The sequence below is a fragment of the Pelodiscus sinensis genome, chromosome 4, assembly GCF_052426305.1.
Source record: "Pelodiscus sinensis isolate ZL-2025 chromosome 4, ASM5242630v1, whole genome shotgun sequence".
NCBI classification, from domain to species: Eukaryota; Metazoa; Chordata; order Testudines; family Trionychidae; genus Pelodiscus; species Pelodiscus sinensis.
Genome location: NC_143055.1, coordinates 77,534,939 through 77,559,341, shown reverse-complemented (window position 1 = coordinate 77,559,341; position 24,403 = coordinate 77,534,939). Strand labels below are relative to the sequence as shown.

The 24,403-nt window shown below is 38.3% G+C and overlaps 1 protein-coding gene across 6 annotated transcripts in view; it reads left to right on the top strand.

The window, feature by feature from the left end:
* GLRB (glycine receptor beta) overlaps positions 1 to 24,403 on the top strand; it is a 71,172-nt gene that overhangs the window by 42,348 nt on the left and 4,421 nt on the right. For 5 of the 6 annotated variants that reach the window (XM_089777957.1, XM_075930121.2, XM_006121851.5 and 2 more), the window contains 3 exons: positions 64 to 204; positions 3,976 to 4,128; positions 11,925 to 12,217. In XM_089777957.1, coding sequence (XP_089634083.1) covers positions 64 to 204; positions 3,976 to 4,128; positions 11,925 to 12,217 — 587 coding nt within the window. The remainder of the gene's footprint in view (positions 1 to 63; positions 205 to 3,975; positions 4,129 to 11,924; positions 12,218 to 24,403) is intronic. The other variant, XM_006121852.5, reaches the window with a different exon arrangement.

Below are 24,403 nucleotides of genomic sequence, written 5' to 3'. Positions count from 1 at the left end.
TTTTTTTCTGAATTCGCTCTCATGTAAGGTAGCTTTTAAATGTTTTGTTTTTCTTTCTTGTAGTTGGATACACAACTGATGATTTACGATTCATCTGGCAATCTGGAGATCCTGTTCAGTTAGAAAAAATTGCTTTGCCACAGTTTGATATTAAAAAAGAGGATATTGAATATGGTAACTGTACCAAATATTATAAAGGCACAGGTTTGTAATTCTATTAACAAATTTATTTATTAAATACACCAATTTGCATTTAGTTATTGTATATTGTTATTGATAGTTGCATTGATAGTTTTTATATTGTGGAAGGGGAAATTAGTTTTTAACTAATTAATAATTTAGATATGAATAACATATCAAATTATATAACAGCCAGATATGCTAACCACAAATTTATAAAGAGATTGAGATGAAGGTCAGTATATATGACTTCCTTTTCTTATTTTTGTTAGGATATCTCTGATCCTCCCATAGCAATTTCATTTCCATTGTCCTGAGCAGCTTTTATGTTTGAAAGTGCCTGGGTTCTTCTCGGTGGCCATTCATCTAGATCTTGAGCTTGTCAATTATTGTTTCAGAATGCTTGAGTATTAATTCGAACCTTCCTGTAGTTTCTAGGTTTTTTCTGATAATAGTGTGCTCTTGAAAGCATGTTCTCTACATTAAAACTGTTTACAGATTCTATATTTATACACTTGCAATTTCATGATATTCTGAAATCCAGATTCTGTTTTGTACAATGATTTCTGAAATACAATTTCTAGTGGTTTATTGTCTGTTTCTACCTCCTCTGATTTGTGACCACATTCATAGTTATAAAATTGATCACATCCAGAAGCAATAATCAACATTTCTTTTTCAATTCAGCATGTTTTTTATTGTATTTTGATAAGTTCATTTTGAAACATATGCCACAGGCTTGCAGAGATCCTCAAGCAGAACACAGAAAGGAGGGAAGCTCTGAGGCTCCCCTTGCTAGCATCAAGAAACTCTGCTTTGTCAAAAGATAACATTTGTCTGGCTCCACAGTACCTATATCTGGTGATTTCCCAGAAAATTGTGTGATCCTCTGAGCTAATTTTATCTGAATCTGAAGTTTGTATTGTAATTTGAAATCAGTTGAGCTTTGCATTATTTCAGGTTTCAGTGTAAGTATTCCTTGGAACTATGGTCTTAGCTACAGTAGGAATGAATTCTCATCCTTTAAGTTCTTGCTAGGTTATCCATTGTCTCTGGTAACTTACCATTTTAAAATAATATAGAATTAATCCACATGCAGAAAAATTATGCTACTGTAAAAAGTACAACCCACAGGTGCGAGGCAACAATCCTGTTTACCTCTGCTTTCAGATAAGTTAAAAGTATGTATAATAACTATAGCAGTATTTGAGTCTTAAACAGTTAAACAATACATTACTCAGAAATAAATTGAATTTGAGCCTAAATAAATTGAATTTGAGCTTCAATGACCAGATGATATATAAATGAAATGGGGAAACAGCAGATGATACAAAAGATACTGTTCCATTTTATTTAGATGGTCCTAAGTATTCAATTTTCACTAAGTGCTATGCTAGGCTAAGATGTTGAAAAAATATTTGATAGTTAAATGGAATTAATTGGCATTGTGTCCTAAATAAATTTACATTTGGGAAGAGGCAGAAGTAATAGTGCTCCCTTATGATAGGGAAAAAAAGATAGGTTATGGTAGATTATGAATATATTTGATGTTCTTCTCTTTTCTTTCTCATATGAAAGAAAGAGTTAACATTTAGAACTGGTGATATTTTCATGAAAGTTTTTGCCACATTTTGACTCATTTTTATCAAATCATTTTTTAACAGATTCTTTTAATTATAATCACCTTTGTTATAACCAGGCTTTAGACTAAACATTCCCTTGAGATGACTTTGAGGTACTGTTGCAGGATCTTTGCAGATAAAAGCAGGCATTGTTAGGTTTGTATATCGATTTCAAAAGGTTCATATTTTGAAGGCATATGGTAGGAGAACATCTCTTTGTAATACCAAATTAAAGCTAATCTCCTGCACTGTACAAGAACACCTCATTAACGTACAAACTGAATTTGCAAAGCTATGGTTTATGCTGGAAATGTTTGATAACTGCAAACATAGTACTCTACCTTATTCACCCATTTATGTCCCTCAGTGTTTTTAACATTTGCTTCAGTAGACATAGGATTGGATCCATATGTTCTGTACTTGTACAAGCAAAAGCAAATCTGGGGATTACATTTTTATGATGATCACTGCCTGCACTACACTGAAAATCTCCATATTTCTTTTTCTTGTATGCCAGGCAAAAAATTCTCATGAATGTGCTAAATGGAAACCATTAAGATAAATGGGGATGGCAAGGAATATTATACTCTGCGTATTGAAAGATGATACAAGTCCAGAGGTCAAATTTATTTTGGTTAACACAAACAGCTGAACACATAAAAGTCATAAATAGTGTGGAAAATAAGTAAGAATTTGAAAATATCTGGAAACAATTCACAAACTAGGAAGAATTCCTTAGCCTAAAGATCATAAAAGAGGAGAGGAAAAATTAACTTATATGCATGTCTTTTACCTATAAGAAATAAGGAAAATTTGTTTCCTTCTGTTTTAGTTTATGCTTTGCTTTGTATTTGAGTCTTAAACAGTTAAACAACTGTTTATCCAAACAACTTATAACTGTAAACTGTGTACATGTTATATTTAATGTAACAATATAAAAAAGAATGTATTCCCTTTTTGCATTTAAGCTCTATATTTAAGATATAAATTTAAGTTTTAAGTTGCTTTTCACCAACTTTTGCTACTAACTGGAAAAGACTTTTAATTTATAAAGCACTTGGGAAAAGTCTTGCCCTGAAATGATGATACTGAAGCTTATGGGTTATTTTTATACTATCAAATCAGGTGAATGTAAGACACACTTCAGTGGAGTTACATATGAGTTTACATATGGGCAGAATTTAGCTACTGTTTGTACCACCATACTTCTTGATTCCTTTGTTCTCTACTGGCAAATGTAGGGGGCTGTGGGGTTCATTTTTAATCTTTGCTTCAGTGACCATTCCAGGTCGTCTGGCAGTATGTGTATGTGATGTAGTCCGTATTTAAATAAACCTGAGCCTGTATTCCTAGTTTTTTCACAATTTTAAATTTACAAGATTCTCTTTTAAAATTGTGTACCAACACAAAATATTATATCTATCAACTTTCATTATTGTGGTGATTTTTATTAAACCCTGCTATAGGTCTTTACTTTTTAATTTTTTTTTCTCTAATCTGAACAAGACTTCATAGCTGTACATGTTATTTTAATAAGTGATTCCTTCTTTTTCACAAACTAGATACCAGCTGGGATTTTCACAAGAACTTAAGGGAGTTAAGTGCTATTCTGCCATTTGGCAAAATTCTGCTTCGGGAATCTGTGCATCTCCAAGAACAGAATGTTGCCAGTGTGCAAAATTTGGGAAGCCTGACTCTTTTGGATTGCTAGAAACACCTTGCTTCTGTCCATGCATTACAGTTCCTTGGACTACAGAAGAATTCCCTACGGTCTTTTTACTTCCTTTGTTTTTGCTTGTCCTTATTTGGTTTCCTGAGTTCATATGCCTGCAAGAACACCCACTAGCAATGACAAGATATTACTCTACTTTTCAATGTAGAAGGACTTGTAAATCTAGAGATTGATTTAGCAGCAGGCACTGTGATTTCCTCTGTGTTCTGAAAGGTCAGGTACAAGCTGCAGCTCTCTTTTCATTCTGGTTTTGTAAGCTCTTTTGTGTGCTTCAAACATGTTTTTAAATAAACTATTTAGTTATGGGAAAAACAAATCATTTTAAGCCTAATTCATTGAGAGCCTTTTTGAAATAATTGGCAGAATTCCCACTAATTTCAACCGGGCAGGCATTCTAATCTGAAAAATGTTGGTCTGTAAAACATGTTTATTTCTTTAAAGGTTATTACACTTGTGTAGAAGTAATCTTCACTTTAAGAAGACAAGTTGGATTTTACATGATGGGTGTTTATGCTCCAACACTGCTAATTGTTGTTCTGTCCTGGCTGTCATTTTGGATCAATCCTGATGCAAGTGCTGCAAGAGTGCCACTGGGTAACCGACATTTACATCTACTGTCAGAACCCACTTAGCACCACTTCACCCTTTTCGGTTGCTTTGATAGCAAAAGATGGGATATTGAAAGCAACTACATCCCATTGCATGGTCTTCATTTTCACCTAAACCTCATTTCTAGCCTCTGTGAAACACGTCTCTTCATCCAGGCTTTTGCTTAATGCCATATCTAGTGTTTGATGGGCATTGCTTTCCTATCTGTGCCTTCTAATGTGATTTTTGAGACAAGGAGGTAGTGATTTCTCTACTGTGCATATCTGGAAAAGTTCTCACTTTTATCTCAGACATATATAATGCACTCAGTGGGATAGAAACCTTGTAGAAACTTGAATAACTATATAAATTATGGATAGTCAAGATGATTATTAAGGTATAGAGTACCAGTGTACATGCTAATCTTTTCCATCCATGTGCAGATTTTTTCTATTCACGTGAAGAATAAATTTTTATGTGCACCAAGGCATATGCAAATGTGCACCAGCAGTAGAAACAAAAGCCTAGCTGTGGGCACTCTAATAGCTGGAAGGCATTTGAATCTCTCCTAAGTGGCTGCACAAGCACCCAGCTTATAGGGAAGACTGTTACCTACCTCCTGCAGCAGTTATTTGAAGATTAAATAATGGTAATGTTCTGAAGAGGATTACAGCCACCAGTACCAGCCTGGCTCACATCTCATCAGGGCCTTAATTTATCAAAGTGCTTTAATCACGTACTCCATCCTGTTCAGCAAAACACTTAAACATTTACTCTGAGGTTATCTAAAGGCTGAATTTAGGCTTAGAAGAGTTATTACTGTTCATCGGGAGTGCTGCTGCTTCTGTTGATGTCAATGACTAACGTCCCATTGAGTTCAATGGGCACAAGAGCAGATCCTTCATTTGCTGCCAAGCAATATGGCACAGAATTAATTAAGAAAAAACAAACTTGACTATTTGGATTGTATGTGAAAATAAAATCCACATTAAATATAATAGATATATTTAAAATTTGTTCTTTTTCAGAAGAGTATTTTAGCATATCCATCACATGCATATGCTTTCTCCTTTCTTATTTACTTGCTCCTTTAAAAACATTAGTGATTATTTGTCTGTGAAATATAGTTTATTTTAGTTTGATAGAACATGATTATTTCATGTGCTAACTATACAATGTAAATAAAAACATATGAATATGAAATACAACAGAGAAAGTATTTACATGGAGGAATTTTTATGAAGGGGTGTGTGTGTGTGTGTGTGTGTGTGTGTGTATATATATATATATATATATATATATATATATATATATATAGTGTTGCAAAACAAATTTTTTTCTTTTCCAATATGATAAAACCTGAATTTTTATATTTTTAACTTTTTATGCATGAAAGGTACACCTTTTTAAAGTAATATAGTAGAATGTTTGAACTAATTTAACATTATATTTATAAGAAGCATGTTGCAGATTGTACAGTACTTTGAGGATTATATCCTTGCAGACTTCAGAATGAATATATGTGCCTGGGTTTTTTACGTGTAATACAACAGGATAATTATGTGGCCTTTTGTGTGACCCCCAAAAGAAATAATGGATTGTACATAATTTGCCCACTTCTTGCACAGGAGGTTGGAGTGTTACTGCAGGAGGGTTGGAATTTAAGTCCCCACAAATTACAGGCATTGTTTTTTGCAGAATGGAATCAGGAGAACCCTAACTTTTATAGCAGCATCCTGTAGTTTTGACTTTTATAATCTAATGAGATACAATTTTTGAGTGAAGTAGACTTTACAGTACAATCCACATTGAAAGAAGCCCCAAGTAAAATATGCTGGTAAAATGATACTAACGTTTTTCCTTTGTACAAGAAAAAGTATATTGTGCTTGCAGAATTGAGAGAGATCAGAGATAACTAAACCCAGCAAAGCAGCAGTAATGGGTGTTGTCAGATATCTGTGTGTTGACTGATCATATCTCACATCGGTATAACCTTTGGAGAAGCAATTTCTCCACACCTGCAAAGATTGCTTCCTGAATAACTAGCTATAAAGAATTCCAAGAGAGAATGCCTGCTGTCAATACGGTTATAAATCAATTAGTTCAAGATATTAATATAATTGTTGCATGAGTGAGATTTTTCGGTAGTGTTTGAGTGACTTAGGGTACATCTACACAAAAGTCAGGCAAAAGTTGAATTAAGCTCCTCAACCTCAGCTATGTCAATTGCGTAGCTGAAGTCGAAATAGATTAATTCAGCTTTTGGCACTGTCCACAGTCAAAGGAAGAGCACTCTTCCTTCGACTTCCATACAAAGCATACTTTGTACAACATTTATCGCTGCCTTGTAAATGGAGTGAACACTGGGATAGAGATTGTCACAGGCACTCAGGCCAATAAAAAGATCTGTCTCTGTTTACTGAGCTTGCTTACCACTGAGTCTGCCCTGCTGTCAGTGGAGTTGTGTCCCACAAGTTTCTTAGCTGTTCCAGCGGCTCATTACTCCTAGCAGTCTGCCCTACTCTCAGTGGAGTGATGGCACATAACTATTCTATAGTTGTTAGAGTCATACTGCTCCCACCAGATCCTGCATCAGAGCTTCTTCCAGCTGTGGTTCAATTTCCCTCATCTAGAGCAGCAAAGAATTGTCACCCCCTAAGATCTGAAATCAAACCTCTAAACCAAACTGAGTCAGCACAGCTTCTAGCACAGTTCTGGCTTACAACTATCATCAACTGTGCCACTCAGTCATTTTTGTATCTTCACTCAGTCGTTTTTGTATCACAGCACTGTCCAGCTGTGACTCAGTTTCCCTATTTTCTGTGCCGTTCTGACCCACAAGCTTTCTTGATGTGCCAGAGTCCTACTCAACACTCACTTCATTTTCCTGGTGAGGGTTGACTGAATCTCAATGGCTATCTCATACCTCAGTCCTCAGACTCAACCCCTTTTACAACCTTTTTGCAGAACATAATTCATCAAAAAGAAAACACTGTCCCACATTGTTCCAAAACAGCCTTTGGTGACCATAATGCCTCACACTACAGAAGAAGTGATGGGATCCATCATATCCACAGGTCTTCTCTTACTCCTTGTGAAATAAGAAGTCCTCCAGCTCGACATTATTTCAAAATAGTAGCTTGCAATGTAGACATGCTCTTTGTTATTTTGGAATAACACTGCTATTTAGACATACCCTTAGAGGCCTAAAAACCCATTAAAAGTCAGTAGGCAAAAGCTGATTATTGTGTTCACTAATTAATCAGAATTATCTTGTGTTAGTGTGGGAAATATGTCTGTGTCCAATTATTATTTCCATTTGGTTTTATGAACCCTACTTGTAGTGATCATTATGCATTAGATCAGTGGTCCCCAACGCGGTGCCCACGGGCGCCATAGCGCCCGCTGGGGCATTCATGTATGCCCGCCGACAACCTGGGCCGGTCCTGCCCCCAGCGCACGGGAGGCGCCGGCCCCAGGCACGCGACACACACCGGCGCTGGGTGCGTGGCGCTTGGGCGGCCCCAGCCCCGGGGCACATGCGGGCGCGCGGTGCTCAAGCGGCGCTGGTGCCGGCCCCAGGCGTGTGTCTCGGGCGGCAGCGCCGGCCCCGGGCCCAAGGCGCTCAGGCGGCCCCAGCCCTAGGGCACATGCCAGCGCCGGGTGCAAGGGCATCCCAGTCCCCTGGCGTGCCCCCGGACGCGCGGCCCCGCCCCCAGGCGCCCGGCGCATGAGTGGCCCCTACCTTCCGGGTGCCCGGGAGCCTCTAAAGGTTGGGGACCACTGCATTAGATCATCCATTTAGTAGTAAAAACCTGGCAAGCAGTGAGTCACTATGCTTGGAAAGGTGTGTCACAGCAACCAAGTGCCCATCAGTATTGAATGACTCTTACTTGCTTGAACAATGAAGTTTCTGTATGTAGGACCTTGACTGGACTGTGTCTTCACAGAAACCTCATTGGAGAGGACGGGGCTCGAATCCTACCAGCCTTATGACGTGACTAGACTAGAAGAGCTGTGTTTTTTCTTTAGTGAACCAAAAGGGAACCGAATATTGACAGAAGTAGGCTTCTGCAAGCCAGGGGAAACTTTTTATCATCAAGAGTACATAACTCAGCAGGAAAGGGTGGGAAAAAATGGTTGTCTTTGCCTCTTCTAAAGACTGAGATCAAATCCAGTGAGTTCCTAAAGAGGGTGAGATTAGATTAAGATAATTGGATGGCTGTTTTTCATAGCTCCTTTATTATCTTATGCTTTCTAAGTGTAAAGTCTGATTAAGCAATTCCTTTGCTAAATTGTGTGCCGTACTTTACTGCATTGTGGTACTGAATGGGTGTAAGTAGGGAAATTAGAGCACTGCCAGCTACACATATTTTTTGGGAAAATGGGGCTAAACAACTCAGGCTCAGGAAGGCTATAGCACTGGTTCCTGGCAGTAGGCATCAGGATTCAAGGTCCCACTGCCCCAGAAGGTATCAGCCATTGGGGTCTGTGACTTGGGAGTGAACTTGAGAGCTAGAGCTTGGAACATTGACTAACCAGTACTCCGAACCAGAGGATTTATTTAGCAGCACGTGGAATTGGGTAGGTGAATCTCAGCACATCAAAGGAACTGGACAGCATTTTGTAGGGGACATATGGTTATGTATGTTAGTTAAAACTAAAGATGGTTGAAGAATTGCAAAGGAACCTAATCTGAAGTAGATTGTACCCACGAAAGCTCATGATGCTATTTATATTATTTTGTTAGTCTCTAAGGTGCTACAGGACCACTCCATTTTAGGGAGTTTTTTTTTAAGTTAGAGGGAAACCATGTTAAACTGTGAGACAGAGGAACCTAATAATGTACATAAATTGACAGTACCCAATGGCAGATGAAATTTTTATTGGCAGATACCAAATAATACACATTGAAAGGAAGAATTTGAACTTCTAATGGGCCTGGGTTCTAAATTAACTCTGACTGTACAGAAGAGATACCTGAGGGTTGCTGTGTGTGACATTTCCTCATTGTGTAGCAGTTATCAATAACAAAAGTTAAATTGCATTGTTTTGAAAAAAAATTGAAAGAACCAGAGGGGTTTTTCTGACATTGGTAAACCTCTTTCTACGAGGAAGAAGCCTTTTTCCGAAAGAGCTCTTTTGGCCCTAGTGGCCACTCCATCCATAGTAATCACAGCTTAAATGCAAGATAGTGTCCATTATTATAGATGCTATCTTTCAAAAAAGCAGCCAGGAATATGCAGAGGGAGGAGGAAGAGAGACATTCCCAGCCTAGCCTAAGTACTTCTCTCCCTCAACAAAACTGTGACGGGCTCCTAGCCCTTCCTTCAGAGCTACGTAAGAATAGAGAATTGGTTCTTATGTTTCAATTTTGAGAGAGTTTTTTTTTTCCTCCCAGCATTTTGCTATGGGCCAGCTGAGGTAAGCACTGAATACAGTAACTCTCAGAGGTGCAATTTACCAAACTGCTGTCAGGTTCTCTGAAGTCATGCCAGTGTTGATTTTATAGTGAATGTTTACTTAATGGAATATTTATTTGTTCTCTCCTGATTATATTCTTTCCTCTGAATCTGATAAAATGTTCTTTCCTTTCTTTCACTCTGAACCTGAACTTTTTACCCCAGGTTTCCAGACAAATGGAAACTAGTAGGAGGTCACTGTGGCCTCAGCTGCCCTGTTCAACTAAGTGATGAAAGCTCTGCTCTAATCTTTTCAGAGAGTCGGATTTACAAGTTGGTTTTTCAACTTTAAGTCCAAGATCATAAGCCTCCAACATCTTACGCGCTTCTGGGCAGTGACTGTAAAGAGCTGAATTTTTTCAGCACTTATCAAATAATACCAACAAAAGTAGCTTATTAGCTCAATAAACATACTTAAAGACAGTAAAAATAAATACATTCTACAGCAGTAATAAGAATATCCACAGTTACAAAGAGTTGTTTACTAGCCGATATTTATAGCTGTAAAAAAAAGACTGTTTGACAGCTAGTTAGGTAATTTAGATTCAGCATAGTATTGATTTTTCAGGGCTGTTGAATGGACATCCACAACTGTATATGCATTTTCTATAGATTGGACATACAGCATTTTTAACTCTAACGTTGCATTTGCATTTCCATTTCCACTCTCAGTTGCTTAAAATATACATATAAATCTCTGGTGAGATCATCCCGATAAGTGATTCATAATGATATTCTGAAAGTGAAGGGGAAAAGAGGGATTTTTTTTGTACATGCTCAAATGCTTCAGATCCCACACAGGGAAAACCGTCCGATCCAAGCAGGAATTTCATTTTTGGCCCAGTGGTATCACTCTGATATCTCGCTATGGCAGAAAATAAATGTATTACACCAATAGAAAGCTGGAGTTTTCAGCTTCAGAATAACATAAGCATATTATCTATTTCTAGACAGTATATTGAAAGATTTTGACTTGAAAATCATATCCCTTTGATCATTATTATTTCACAATCTTTGTTTTAATAACTAATGTATGACAAGCTGTCAGCATTAGATTAATGCCTTATACCAAATAAAAACAGGGTCTCTAAAGTGATAGGAGACAAAACTATAATAATTCTGAATGTACTGGCCACTACAATCCTATCAAAATTTAAGCAAAATAAACAAGGTAATGGGATGATAAAGTTTGATATTTTGTGCCTGTTTAGTTTAAAATTATTTTGATGGAGCAGTACTAATATTTTAAGGACCATTTAAAATTTTCCAAATGTAAGTGGATAAGGATCAGAAATAGATCCCTGCATGAATTAATATTTTGTTGTGTGTTTTGGAGAACATGTCAGCCTTTTGACACATAACTGTGTGCATGTAACTATCCCATCTGTGCATGACTAAACTGCTTTCTTGAGATGATCTCTGCATTTAGTTACTTGGGGTTTCTGAGTTTTGAGAAACTTCCAGGAAAGTGGTGCTCATTGGAACCATAAAAGAGCCCCCAATCCCTGAGTACCAGTCATTTGAAGCTGAGGTTTATAAGGGTCCATGTAGTCCCTAGCCATTTTAGTGCCGTCCTTTGCACAGCTAATTGTGGATATATTTTCTTGATTTTTTTAGCCAGAAATTGTAGTTGAGATATGTTATATTGATACAGAAATTTGTAAGTATTTTCTATGCTCTCCAGATTCCTGGGACACTGCTGGCTTAATTTTAGACCATCAAGTCAGAGCTAAAGGTTATGGAGGAAAAGACAGGGCTTTTACAGTGTATTCTATGCCATTCCATCTTCCTATAGATACATACTGTTTCTTTCTCTCTATGTAAGTAATTGGGCACGTCTACACAGCAGGACAAAAGTGAAATTAAGCTATGCAACTTTAGCTTAAGGAACATTCTTCCTTTGACTTCCCTTACTTCTTATGAAATGAAGGTTACAGGAGTCCGAGTAAGAAGTCCTCCAGCTTGCCGTATTTTGAAATAATGGCTTGCTGTGTAGACGTGCTCTGTGTTATTCAGAAATAATGCTGCTGTGTAGATACACCCTCAGTGTCTGCTTCCACGGCATTCAGGGTTTATGAATATTAATAAAAACCTATCTAGATATCAATCCTGTTCAGCTTATTAAACCATTAATTAACTAAGGGCATGTGTATAATGTATATTTAGCTGATGGTCATTTCTTGCAAAACATACTTGCTGCATCATGAAGTTCCATTCACTCATAAGAAATGCCATCCATTAGAAACTAGCAGTATAGATGTTTAAAGCGCTCCAACAAGGAAGAGGCTAAGAAGACTGCATAGTTTTCATTATTTTAACATATTGCTTTATTGTTTCTAGGCATCTTCTCAGTGCTCAGCTTGGCATCTGAATGTACTACTCTTGCTGCAGAACTCCCCAAAGTGTCTTATGTGAAGGCCTTAGATGTCTGGCTGATTGTTTGTCTTCTTTTCGGGTTTGCTTCATTGGTTGAGTATGCAGTGGTTCAGGTAATGCTCAATAATCCGAAGAGAATTGAAGCTGAAAAAGCAAAAATTGCCAAGGCAGAACAAGCAGAAGGGAAAGGAAGCAATGTAGCCAAAAAGAACACGGTAAATGGCACAGGGACCCCTGTCCACATTAGCACTTTACAGGTAAGAGCTATGATATTGTTAACGAAATTGGCCTATTAGCAGTCATCATTATTTCAGAAATATTTTTCATAGTCTTAATTTTAAAAATGGGATTAGAACTAGCCAGGACATATTATTCTTTGTGAACCATGGTCATTAATGAGCAACATTCTGCACAATCCACCACAAATGACTTATATTCAGATGTTATCCTTTGAGAAGAACTTCGAAGCACATATTTTTAACATCCTAATAAGATGCCTACTGCTGTGCTTCAGGTAAATCAAGCATCTTTATGATAATCTTGCATTTATAATAGCAGCTATTAAATTATAGCTGGATTTAAGTCAGTCGGGGATTTCAGTAATAGTTTATTAAGAGTGTACCCAAGTAACATTGGTCTCATTGCTTTGCTTGAAATGGCCACAGCTGCACTGCATTAAGCATAAAGAATCTATAATCCCAGAGACATGGATGCGGTGTTTACAAATAGGGGAGATCTCTATTTGCCTGTCAAACAGCACCCTTATTTTGTGCTGTTAGAGCTGAAGAAGAAATATGTTATTTCTCATTATATGGTTATGCATACTGTGCCATGCCAAAGTTTTCTATATTTATTCTGTCTTTATGTGGCAGTAATACCATTCTTGTTCAGAACCCCTACCTGTCCTATATGACATTTAACTTGATGTCTATTCTGCAGAAGGGAATATAGAACTATATCAGGCAGGAATTTGGCTCATGGTTTTCAATGATTCAACAACTTAAATGAGGAAAAAATAAGGCTACTAAGCCAGATCTGGAGTCCTGCTAAGGATTCTTTGAGTCTAACAACATATTACTTTAAAAACTGCCCTAAGAAGGCATGGGAGGGTTCACCTAACATATGGGGGAGTGGGAATCCTGGGTTAGTGCAAAGCTGACATTTACCATTTTCTACTAATCCACCAGCATTGGGAACATGCTGGGGTTGGACTATGATGCACTCCAGCTGGCAGTGGAGTCCCTAAGGAACCGTTCTGGAAGGCATAAGTTAAACCAACCATCTGGCTGATTTAACTTGTGCAAGGAGCTACTTTGAACCCCCCAGTCATCCCTGGATTTGGTCAGCAGCTGGTAAAGGTGGTATAGCAACACCTTTGCCTCCCCACTCTCTGGTGCACTAAGCATGAACAGCTGAGAATTATACTCATGCTCTTTGTGATGCACAATTTCAGTGATACGAAATACAATAGAATAGTGTAGCTAAAACATTCTAGCACAGCAGCATGGAATTTGATTACTTTTGTCAAAATTGATTACTTTTGTGCAGCTTAAAGATTTTAAAATGTTACAAGCCTAAAAAAATCTATGTTGGTCTCTGTCCATATAATGTATTCCCCTGACTGCATGCCCTCTACCCATTGCAGATGGTCCTTTTAATTGCCTTAATCATACTGTGCAAGAATATAAGGTGTTTCTCTATGATTGTCTTTCTTCCATGCTATAAAATAGTACTGTTCTGTAAAGTTTTCCTAAAAGAAGACATTTAATGGTAGTGAAGTCTGGGTCCAGCTAATTCTGTTTCCAGGTGTTCTGGTGCTGGTAGTTCCTGGAAAGATCACCAGACTGTACTGGGAGCAGGAACTCAGAAAAGTTGTGGGTATCCTACCTGGAGTAGGAAGGAATGTTTTCAGGTTGTAAAGGCCAAATAAACAGTGTTTATTTTATGATAATTTTAATAATCCAGCTTTCAAGAGGGCATTCTATTGAAAAACCAAGAAGGAAAACAAGAGTGACTGAAATACCCCACCAGAGGGCAGCACTGTTCAGGACCTGTAACATCCTAAATTTAGTAAATCAGACAGTATTGATGGGCCAAGGTGAAGAGATAAGCCCAGATTTTAAAAATCAGTATTATATTGCACTTCTTTCGGTGGATCATAGCAAAATGAAAGACACCATAAAATAGAAGTGAGCATGGGATGCATGTCTCCAACAGTTACAGAAAGTCATCTGGTGTAAATTAGAATAGTTCTACTGACTTCATTGGGACTATTCACATGCTTAAAACTAAGCATTTCTGGAGAAGGCCAGAGTGCTCCATCTCCCCAGCATTTCAGCTTTGATTCCTTTTTAGCTACACCAACTGTATTTTATTCATTTCTGAGTTGTGAATAAAGTCAAAATGTTCAAAATTGGGTGACTATAATTAAGCACCAGAATCTATATTTAGACATCTCATTCTATGTCTACACAGCAACATTATTTCAAAATAATTAGTGTTATTTTGAAATAACATAGTTCGCATCTACACAGCCAGCAATTATTTTGACATGTCAAAATACTGTCAAGCTGGAGGACTTCTTACTCGGACTTTTGTAACCCTCATTGTATGAGGAGTAAGGGAAGGCAGAGGAAGAGTGCTGTGTTTCAAAATAAGTGCTGTGTAGACAAAACCAAAACTTGAAATAAGCTATTTTGAAATAGCTCAATTTGCAGAGCTTATTTTGAGTTAAGCCCTGCTTTATAGACGCGCCCTAAATAAGTCTGACTGGTAGAAGTTGCTGAGTAGAGTTGCATGCTCAGCAAGTCTTCAAATAAGCCTACTTACTTAGGTGTTCAACTATAGTCTTAGGAGCCGAAAGTTGTTTGTCAAAGTTTAAAAATTAAAAATAGGCCTGAGTAAAAACGCCATACCTGAACAACCTGACATTCTGGAGAGCTCTGAAATCCAAATCCACATTTCACAGCTGGTTCTTATTGCTATGACAGTTTGAACTAAACCCCTAAATCAAAATATATCTGAACTTTTGAGGCGCTGAAAAGTAGAAATTTTGAGACAGCCCTCCTCCCCCAGGAAGGTTGTTGCAGGTAGCTGTTACAGGTAGCAGGAACTTGTAAGGAAGGCTTTCATACCAACAGTGGTAATAGGACTGCATGTGAGAGGAAAAAGTGGAGACTGGCCCTAACTGTCTTGGGAGGGGTCAGCAGACAGTGGGTCAATGAGGTAAGCTGGAGTAAAACACTCAGAGAACTTTCAGAATACGGAAAGCAACATGGACCTTGATACTATAGAGAAGGGGAGGAGCCAGGAGACCTGCTTGGGCATAATGCAGTCCTTGAGAGCATAAAGTTGTAATAGTTAAGGCAAGAAAGATTATAGGTACACCTGAAGATTTCGCCACGGGTAGAATTGAGACAATGGCTGAACGAGAGTTACAGGTTCAAAAATGGTACCAAATTGAACACTATGGAGGCAAAAGAAGTTGAGTGGAGTAGAGAGAACTAATTGCATTTTCAAATGCACCTTTTGGCCAAACATAACTCCTGATTTTTGACAATTTCCTTAAAGAAACTGAAACCAGCTCACAAGTCAAGAAAGACATAGAGGAATCGTCATTAACGGGTGCTAAATGTAATTGGTTAGTTAAATATTAGAAGAATTATATACATTAGTTCTAATTTTCTGTTGTAATTTAAGGTGGGAAACCGCTTTATGCCACTAAAAAGCATATGTAGACAGTTTCAGCATGCAATACCATGAGATGACGATGGGAAATGTGCAGCTTTCCACAGAATTCTGCCAACACTAGTTTAATAATGCAGTTAGGATCCTTTACTAGAATCTATCTGGCAACAAATTACCCTTGGCCTCCCTCTAGTGGTTCATTAGAGTCGTCAGCATCAGCATAAAGGTCTTGGACCTCATTCCTCATCTTGAATGCAAAAACATGCATTAGTAGGAAAAATGTGCTGAAATTGCCCCCAAAAGTAAGCATCCAGAGTACAGCCAAGCCATTCTTCTTAATATGGCAAGTATACTGCCTGCATGGGGCTTAGTCCAGCAACAAGTGTTATTTTCATTTATTTATTCATTCATTCAATTTATAAGCAATAAAATATGGATTCTGGACACCCATGACATTATTAAAGGTGCATCTGTCATGAAAATAACTAGAAATTAAAATCAAATGCAAACAGTACTCATGCTCACCCAGAAATGCTTGTCTTTACCATGCTTTTCAGTCCCAATTCTAGGTAAAGTGGTGGGCTCTGCAGTGGGTTCTAAAGCAAGGATGACTGGTGCCTGTGGGAGGAGGAAGTGTAGGGAGGGCCACCCAAAGGGATTGGGAGGGGACATGTGGGGGCACCCCATTGAACAACTAAAATGTTGTTGGCACATGGAGGGTTGATGTACCTACCTCCCAGTGCCACCTCAAGTCAGCTATGTTCTAAAGGTTAAGGCTGATAGTATTTGGGATTGAGAGTGAAAAGTAAATTCCAAAATCATCAGAGCTGCTCCCTGGTCGGAACACCTTCTTTTAAACCAGTGGGAACTAGGGGTGTAAATAGTTAACTGGTTAACATCATCCTTAGTGATGGCTACCAGTTACGGTTAACCAATGGGGGCTGGATACCCTCCTCCACAGCAGGTCCAGCACACCGCAGATAGGGGCACTCCATCTTGCTTGATCAGCCCCCTCTCATGGGGCCCAGTCTGGCTGGAGCAGGGTGCTGTGGGTGGGGCTGCTCAAGACAATCAGAGTAGCCCTGGCCTTGGTGGGGAGGAGGTCACTCCAGCCCAGCCAGAGTTGCCTCTGTCCATCCCCATTTAAGCGGTTAACGGATTAAACACAGCATTTGACTGATTAACTGATTGAACAGGATTGTACATCTTTAGTGGGAGTCTAGCTTCAATTTCCTATTGATGGCAGCAGCTGTGACAGTATAACAAAGGGGTCATTTATGGTAGTAGCAGTCTGTCATGTAGGCAGGTCCCAGGAAATCAGTTTCTGATACAGACAAAAGTGGAGAAAAGCTTTTTTCAGTAATTCTATACTCTGAAAAGGAGAGGTTCAGTAGTCTCAAATTGTGAATTCTAGAAGAAAAATGTGAGTACACGCACATGCCTAAAAGGATAGATAGAATCATTCCCACATTTCCAGTTGTTTCTACAAGCATCATCTTTCCCAAACCATGTGTCAGATAGATAAACTTCCTCTCTACCCAAACCCTAGGTGAGATGTTCGACAGTACCAGCTTGATTTGGATTAGAAGGAGAAAGAGAGCTGGGTTTCGTCAGTATACAGCGAAGGTCATAACCTTGTCACTGCCCCTCCCAACTATCTTAGAGACACTGAGTTTAAGGCCAGAAGGGCCCATGAGATCATGTCATCTGATCCCCTATATATCACCCATCTACATGGTGAATGAAAAGAGACAAGACTAAACCCTGAAGAATTCCACAAGAGAGCCCTTAGTAAAGAAAAATAATTGCCCCATATTACCTTCCAGGATCTCTGAGAGTTAAGACTGAAAAATGTAAAGGGAAGTGCTATCTTAGTCTGCTAAAGTTTACAGATGTATTAATAAGGCCTTATGATCAGTACTATCAAAAGACATCTGGTAGATCTAACAAAATCACCATGGACACCTGAGTACGAGATAACAAAAGATTCAGTTGCTGCTATAGCTTTTGCTATTCCACAAAGTGCAAGGGCATATCAATCTGCACATCACTGTTCCTAAACATGGAGAAGATTTGATAATTTGTGATGCAGTTTTGTGGTAACTTTTTATTTAAACAAATTCAGACTTTTTAATGGGAACCACTGTGGGAGTTTAATTTTTTTTCACTGCTGAGTCACATCATATAGTGAGAAAAACAGTGGGGAAAAAAGAGAAATATTTGCAAGATGAGTCATCTTTTCTTTGCTACCACTGGTGGTGTGATTACAAAGAGAGATTACACTTTTAACTCTGGCAAATCCTCCCGGATTTGAAAAAGTCACATTTTCATCATGCCCATTTATAGAAGCCATTGCACACATGTGTGCTGATGACTGAACATTTGTTAAAAGAATAATGACTTTGGCAGATGATGAATGGCTCCCTGAAGGTGGTGACAGCACCCCCAATTCAGTCTTAAGGAGAAGTAGGCATATTTCTTGCTAATCTTCTCAGAGCTGTGATAACATATTTCTGGGCTTGGGCATCTGATGCATATTATGTTCATCTATGGTGATTTATAACATTTATGACCATTTCTTTGATCTTACTGTAGTGCTTTTTCCTTCACCTGTGTGCTTTAACCACCTCAGATTTTTCTTGCAGATTCATTATGTGCACAACTTCAACTTTGACAACTACTGTATATGTATGTGCAGGCAATACTAAACAACTTTTACTTGTTGACTTCAAGACAAGCAGATCATGGGAATATTGGATTTTATTAGCTTGTATCTTTTGTGGGTTTTGATGCTATTGCTCTGACATAAATATGGTTTTGGGAATAATCTTGGGAATGTACAGAAGGGATGGCACTTAGTATCATACAGACTTTCTTGATAAAACACAAGAAACTTAGTAACACTGTCCTAAAACATACAGGTAGAATTAATTTACCTTTGGAACTCATCACACTGTGTATTAGCATTAGGTTTGCATGGTAAAGGCAAGACTCAATGGATCAATGTTATAAGAGAGAAAGCACACAATGGAGTACTAGTTGGTGTTTATTATGAATCACCAAATCACACTACTGACCAGGATGCCTGGCTCCTTACACATCTAGGGTGTGTCTAGACTACAGGGTTTTGTCAACAAAAGTGGACTTTCATCGACAAAACTATACCTGCGTCTACACTACTGCCAATAATGTCGACAGAACTCGGCACTTTTGTCAACGGTGGTATACCTCATTCTACGAGGAATAATGCCTTTTGTCGACAGAGTTCTGTCGACAGAAGGCATTATTGCATCTACACTGTGCTTTGTCTATACTCTCATGTCGACAGAGTGGCTTGCTTTGTCAACAGAACTGGATGTAGTCTAGACGCTCTTTGTCGACAGAAGCTTTGTCTACAAAAGCCTGTAGTCTAGACATACCCCTAGCTATAGTGTGTAATGTAAAAAAAAATTATCAGGATTATGTCAATCTTAGAATATATGCTAGAGATCTCATGTTGCCAATACTAAAACATCTTTGGAATTTTTAGAAAATTGGATGACAATTTTACTAACTCAGAAATTGTTGCAACCATTATGAGGGGGAGCCTATTATCACCCCCGCATTTTTGCAAAGAAAAAGGGATTGATCACAGATCTAAAAGTTAATGCTTGCTTAGTTAAAAGTGAATATGATTTGATTATATTTGTTATATGCAAACAGAATGAAGTACAGAGCAGCAGTATTATTGTTGTTTATTTTACCATAGCATCTAAGAGCCCTTGCATTGGAACAAGACTACATTGTAATATGTGCTGTACAAACCACTTTAGAAGGACCAGTTTCACAAAACTGAAAACAATTATAAGACACATTTGTCGGGATATATATATAGAGAGAGAGGTATACATAATTTGTAATTGCTTAAGAACATTTTGCTAGATGCCCTAAAATCTGAATTCCTACAATCAAAAAAGTTACAGATTTTTAAAAAATATAGCTTAGGAGGGAAGTGAAAGCAGAAATAATAATTAACAATTAAAAACAGAGGGAAAGGGGAGAATTGCTAGCAATAAAAAATAGAAGCTGAAATTGTAGAAAATTGGTAAGAGAAGCAAAAAAGACACAAGGAGGAAAACTATGATCAACAGAGCTAAGGAAAATATAGTGTTTGAATATGCCAGGAATAAAAGGGACCATAAAAATGGTATAGGACCACTACTAGAGGGAGGTGGTAGAATTACCAATGAAAAGACAGAAGTGTTAAAATATTTTTTGTTTTGTAGTTGGGGAAAAGACAGGCAATGTAACCATATCATGTGATGATGATTAAATACTTTCTATTCCAGCATTTTCCAAGGAAGATGTTAAATAGACCCCTCTAAAACTAGGCCCTGCTAATGATATAGATCCAAGATTTTTAAAAGGGCTTTCTAAGGACTGTTAGTGGGTTTTGTTTGTTTTTTTTAAATGTCTTAGAAAACTGGGGAAGTTCTTGGAGATTCAGAAAAGTTAATATTGCATCAGTATTTGAAAAAAGATGAATAGGATAACTCAAGTAAGCCCAACATCAATCCAGGCAAAATAATGGAACATCTAATACAGAGCTTGATTGATAAATTAAAGGAAGATAATATAATCAATGCTAATCAACATGGTTTGTGGAAAATAGATTGTGTCAAACTAACTTTATATACTATTTTTAATGAAATTGCAAGTTCGGTTGATAAAGGCAATAGTTTTGTGCTAATATAGTTAGATTTCTGTAATGTATTTGATGTGGTATCACGTAATTTTGTAACAAATACATTAAATACATTAAATCAAATGGCATTAATTAAATTGATTACAAATTTGTTAATTTTCAAAAGCTAATAGTAAATGGGGAATCATCATTGAGCAGGCATGTGTCTAATGAGCTCTTAAGACAATATTTTGGCCTTATAGTATTTAATATTTTTATTAATGACCTAGAAGAAAATATAAAATCATTACTGATAAAGTTCCCAGGTGACACACAGTGAAGGGAAGCAGTGACTCTGAAAAAGACTTGAGGCTCATGGCAGATAATCGGCCAAATTTGAGTCCCCAGTGTCAATTAAAAGAGCTAAAGTAATCCTGGATGTATCAATAGGGAATATCAATTGGGAGGTTATATTATCTCTCTATTCAGAACTGGAGACTGCACTGGAATACTGTGTTCCATTCTGGTGTATACAGTTTAAGAAGGATATTAAAAAATTGGAGAAGGTTCAGACAAGAGTCCTGAAAATGACTCAACTGGAAAACATGCCTTATAATGAAAGGCTCAAATAATTGAATTTATTAAACTCATCAGCGGAAACATTAAGAGCTAAATTTGTTCATAGTCTATATTGGCTAATAATAAGGCAAGATTTGTAGAAGCAAATTTAATTTATCATTGAAAAAATTTACCAAGTGTTGTGCTGGATTCTTCACCACTGGAGATTTTTCATTCAAGATTGAATATATTTTTCTAAAAGGTGGTCTCGTTTGACCTCTGCTACAGGACTTTAAAATTGGATTAATTCAAGGAAGTCTTTTATAGCCTGTGTTGTGCATGTTGGATGAGATGGTTTAAATAGTCCCTTTTAACTTTATCATCTAAAAAATATATGTATTGTCATGCAAATATACATCCTACTTGTAAAGTTTCAAGCTATTGCTATTATATAAGACTGAGCAAATTTGTAAAACAGCTATTATAAGATAGTTAGAAGACTCAAAGTATATTGTTTCATATAGTTAGTGTCTAAAAAATATTTTAATTTCTTTATGAACATTTCTTTATGAACTGTCCAAAAATCAATCTCTGTACACTACTTACATTCCAACAAAAATTTCCAGCAGCCTTTGATAGGTTTACAGGAATATTATGTTGCTAAGATTAGAAAAGCAGAAGAACTATATTTAACATGAACAATTTCACCTTATCACCAGAAATTATAGACAAAGGGAATATAGAGAAGAGCAACTAAAATGTTTAGAAGCTGGAGAACTGATATATGAAGAGAGATTAAAAGCTTGCTTACACAGTGACTAAATGAGAAAATGGGAAGAGCACACTTAAGCGTACAAGTGCCCTGAAAGGAAGGGAAAGGAATAACTGATACTACAGGTTGAATCTCTCTCCTCTGGCACTCCCTGATCCGGCAACGTCTGTGGTCCAGTAGGACCACAGATGTAGCTAGATGAGAGAGCCCTGACCGAAGTGGTTGAGAGTGACTGGGTGCCGAGTCAGTCTGGTCGGAAGCAGCCTGCAGGGGCAGTGACCTGGGAGTAGAGAGCCCTGGGAACAGCTGCCACCCAGCTGCCCATGGGGAGCCCTGGGAGCAGCTGCCACCATACGCACTCCGGGAACAGATGCCGCCCCATGAGCAGGCTGGGGGCAGTGAGCAGAACCCCATGACTGGGCTGGGGACATTGAGCCAAACCTCATCAGCAGGCCTGGGGGCAGCAAGCCAAGTGGGATGGGAACAGCAGATCCAGGCAAGTGTGCCAGAGGAGGTCAGGCCTCCGGGTTCTCCTGGGGCAGCAACAGGAGGGGAGACCCAGGAGAGCCCAGATGCCTGACCTTCCCTGGTCTAGGAAATTCCCTTGTTCGGGATAGGAATATAAGCGACTAGTCAACAACCAATAAGCAAAAGCTTATTGGATAGTTGACTAGTCCCTGGACTAGTCGTTCACCCCCTACCACCTCTATCAGGGGCAGCAAGTGGGGAGAGCAGGAGTCAGTGCTGGGGGGAGCTAGCTTAAAAGCCAGTTGCCCCCAGCATTGGCTCTGTGGGGGGCAATGGAGGCAGGGGGGTAATGGGGACTGGGTGCAAGCTGAGAATTGGATGATTCCTGGCTTGTACCCAGTACCAGATGCTGTGCCTCTGCTTTAAAATGTATTAAGAGCCTGCCAACGCAAATCGGAAATCAGCTGGCCTGGCTTGCACTGGGTCACCCCCCTGCACTTCAGCCTTTGAAAGGTATTAAGAGCCTCTCAGTTTTTAATACATTTAAAAATCAGAAGTGCAGCAGAGGGGGACCCAATGTTAGTTGGGAAAGCTGATTCCCAGGTCCCGCCAGGTTCCCCCCGCTGCATACCAGCCTTTTAAATGCAGTAAGTGTCACCAGGCTCTTAATACATTAAAAAGGGCAGAGATGCAGTGGGGTTAGCTCCTGGAGCTAATCCCACTGTGGCTTCCCTGCTTATCAAATAATCGACTACTTGTTGGGAAATCCATCAACTAGTCAATGAGTTGATTAAACTAAATTTAACATCCCTAGTTTGGAATCCACTCTGGTTCCAAGGGTGCCAAACCAGGGAGGTTCAACCTATACAAGAAACATACTTTAGGAGAATGAATAATAATGAAATTACAAAAAGGAAAATTTAGAGTGAATATCAGGAAACATATTACTGAGAGTGGCAGTTGTAACAATAGGAGACTGGCATAGCCCTATGAGGGTACGTCTAGACTACATGTCTCCGTCGACGGAGGCATGTAGATTAGCCAGATCGGCAGAGGGAAATGAAGCCGCGATTAAAATAATCGCGGCTTCATTTAAATTTAAATGGCTGCCCCGCTCTGCCGATCAGCTGTTTGTTGGCAGATCGGGGCAGTCTGGATGTGACGCGCCGACAAAGAAGCCTTTCTTGATCGGCACAGGTATGCCCCGTGAAACCAGGTTTACCTGTTCCGATCAAGAAAGGCTTCTTTGTCGGCGCGTCGCGTCCAGACTGCCCCGATCTACCGACAAACAGCTGATCGGCAGAGCGGGGCAGCCATTTAAATTTAAATGAAGCCGCGATTATTTTAATCGCGGCTTCATTTCCCTCTGCCGATCTGGCTAATCTACATGCCTCCGTCGACGGAGGCATGTAGTCTAGACACACCCTGAGTTAATAGAACAATTAAAAATGCACTGTAAACTACAAGGAACAATCCTACATTAGTAGAGTATAGATAACATTTTTACTCCCACTATTTATTTTGAAAATATTATACTACATTTTAATCTTGTCATCTTAATCTATCTTATTGCTTTGTTTTATTTTTGAGAGCACCTGTAATTTATTTATAACAATACTTTGGTTTAGGTAGAACACACAAAGTGTTAGATGTTGTGTAAACAGGCCTCAGTTGCTCATGGATGTTTCATAGTAGGAGTCTCTGGCATATCCATTCATCAAATCTGAGTGGGTTTAATCATGATAAAATGAGTCAGGCACTCTAAAATACATACAAATTTATAACAGATAAAGAAAAAAGTGCCATTATTCTTGAGCAAAAACATTTACATTAAAAACAGACTTGAGTCACCAATCCATCAAGTTCTCCTTTCACGCATAGGGACCTGCTCAGGCAGCTGCAGCTGCTGCATCCAAATGTATTTTTGCCTTATCTATGAAGTAAAATACTTTTAAAAATAATATAACCTTTGATTTTTGTTGGGTAATTAGAATAGCAATATTAGTGCATTCTGTTTGCAAATCCTCCTTTTTTGTCTACAAAACTAAGTTTGGCAAATGTAATACTCTATGATGAACTCCAGGGCCAAAATGGAACATTTGCTCACTATCTCCCTCAAAACCATTGTGATTAGCAAAAGGAAAATAAAGAAGTGAGCAGGAGTAGTATGATGTTCTGTTCTGATGCTATAATTTATTTTAAGCAGTATCACTTGTCAGTTTTCAAAGAGGGATAAACTATAAACTCCAAAATATTTTTTTCAGTTAATCCAAAAGTCCTGATGTCCTTTCCACT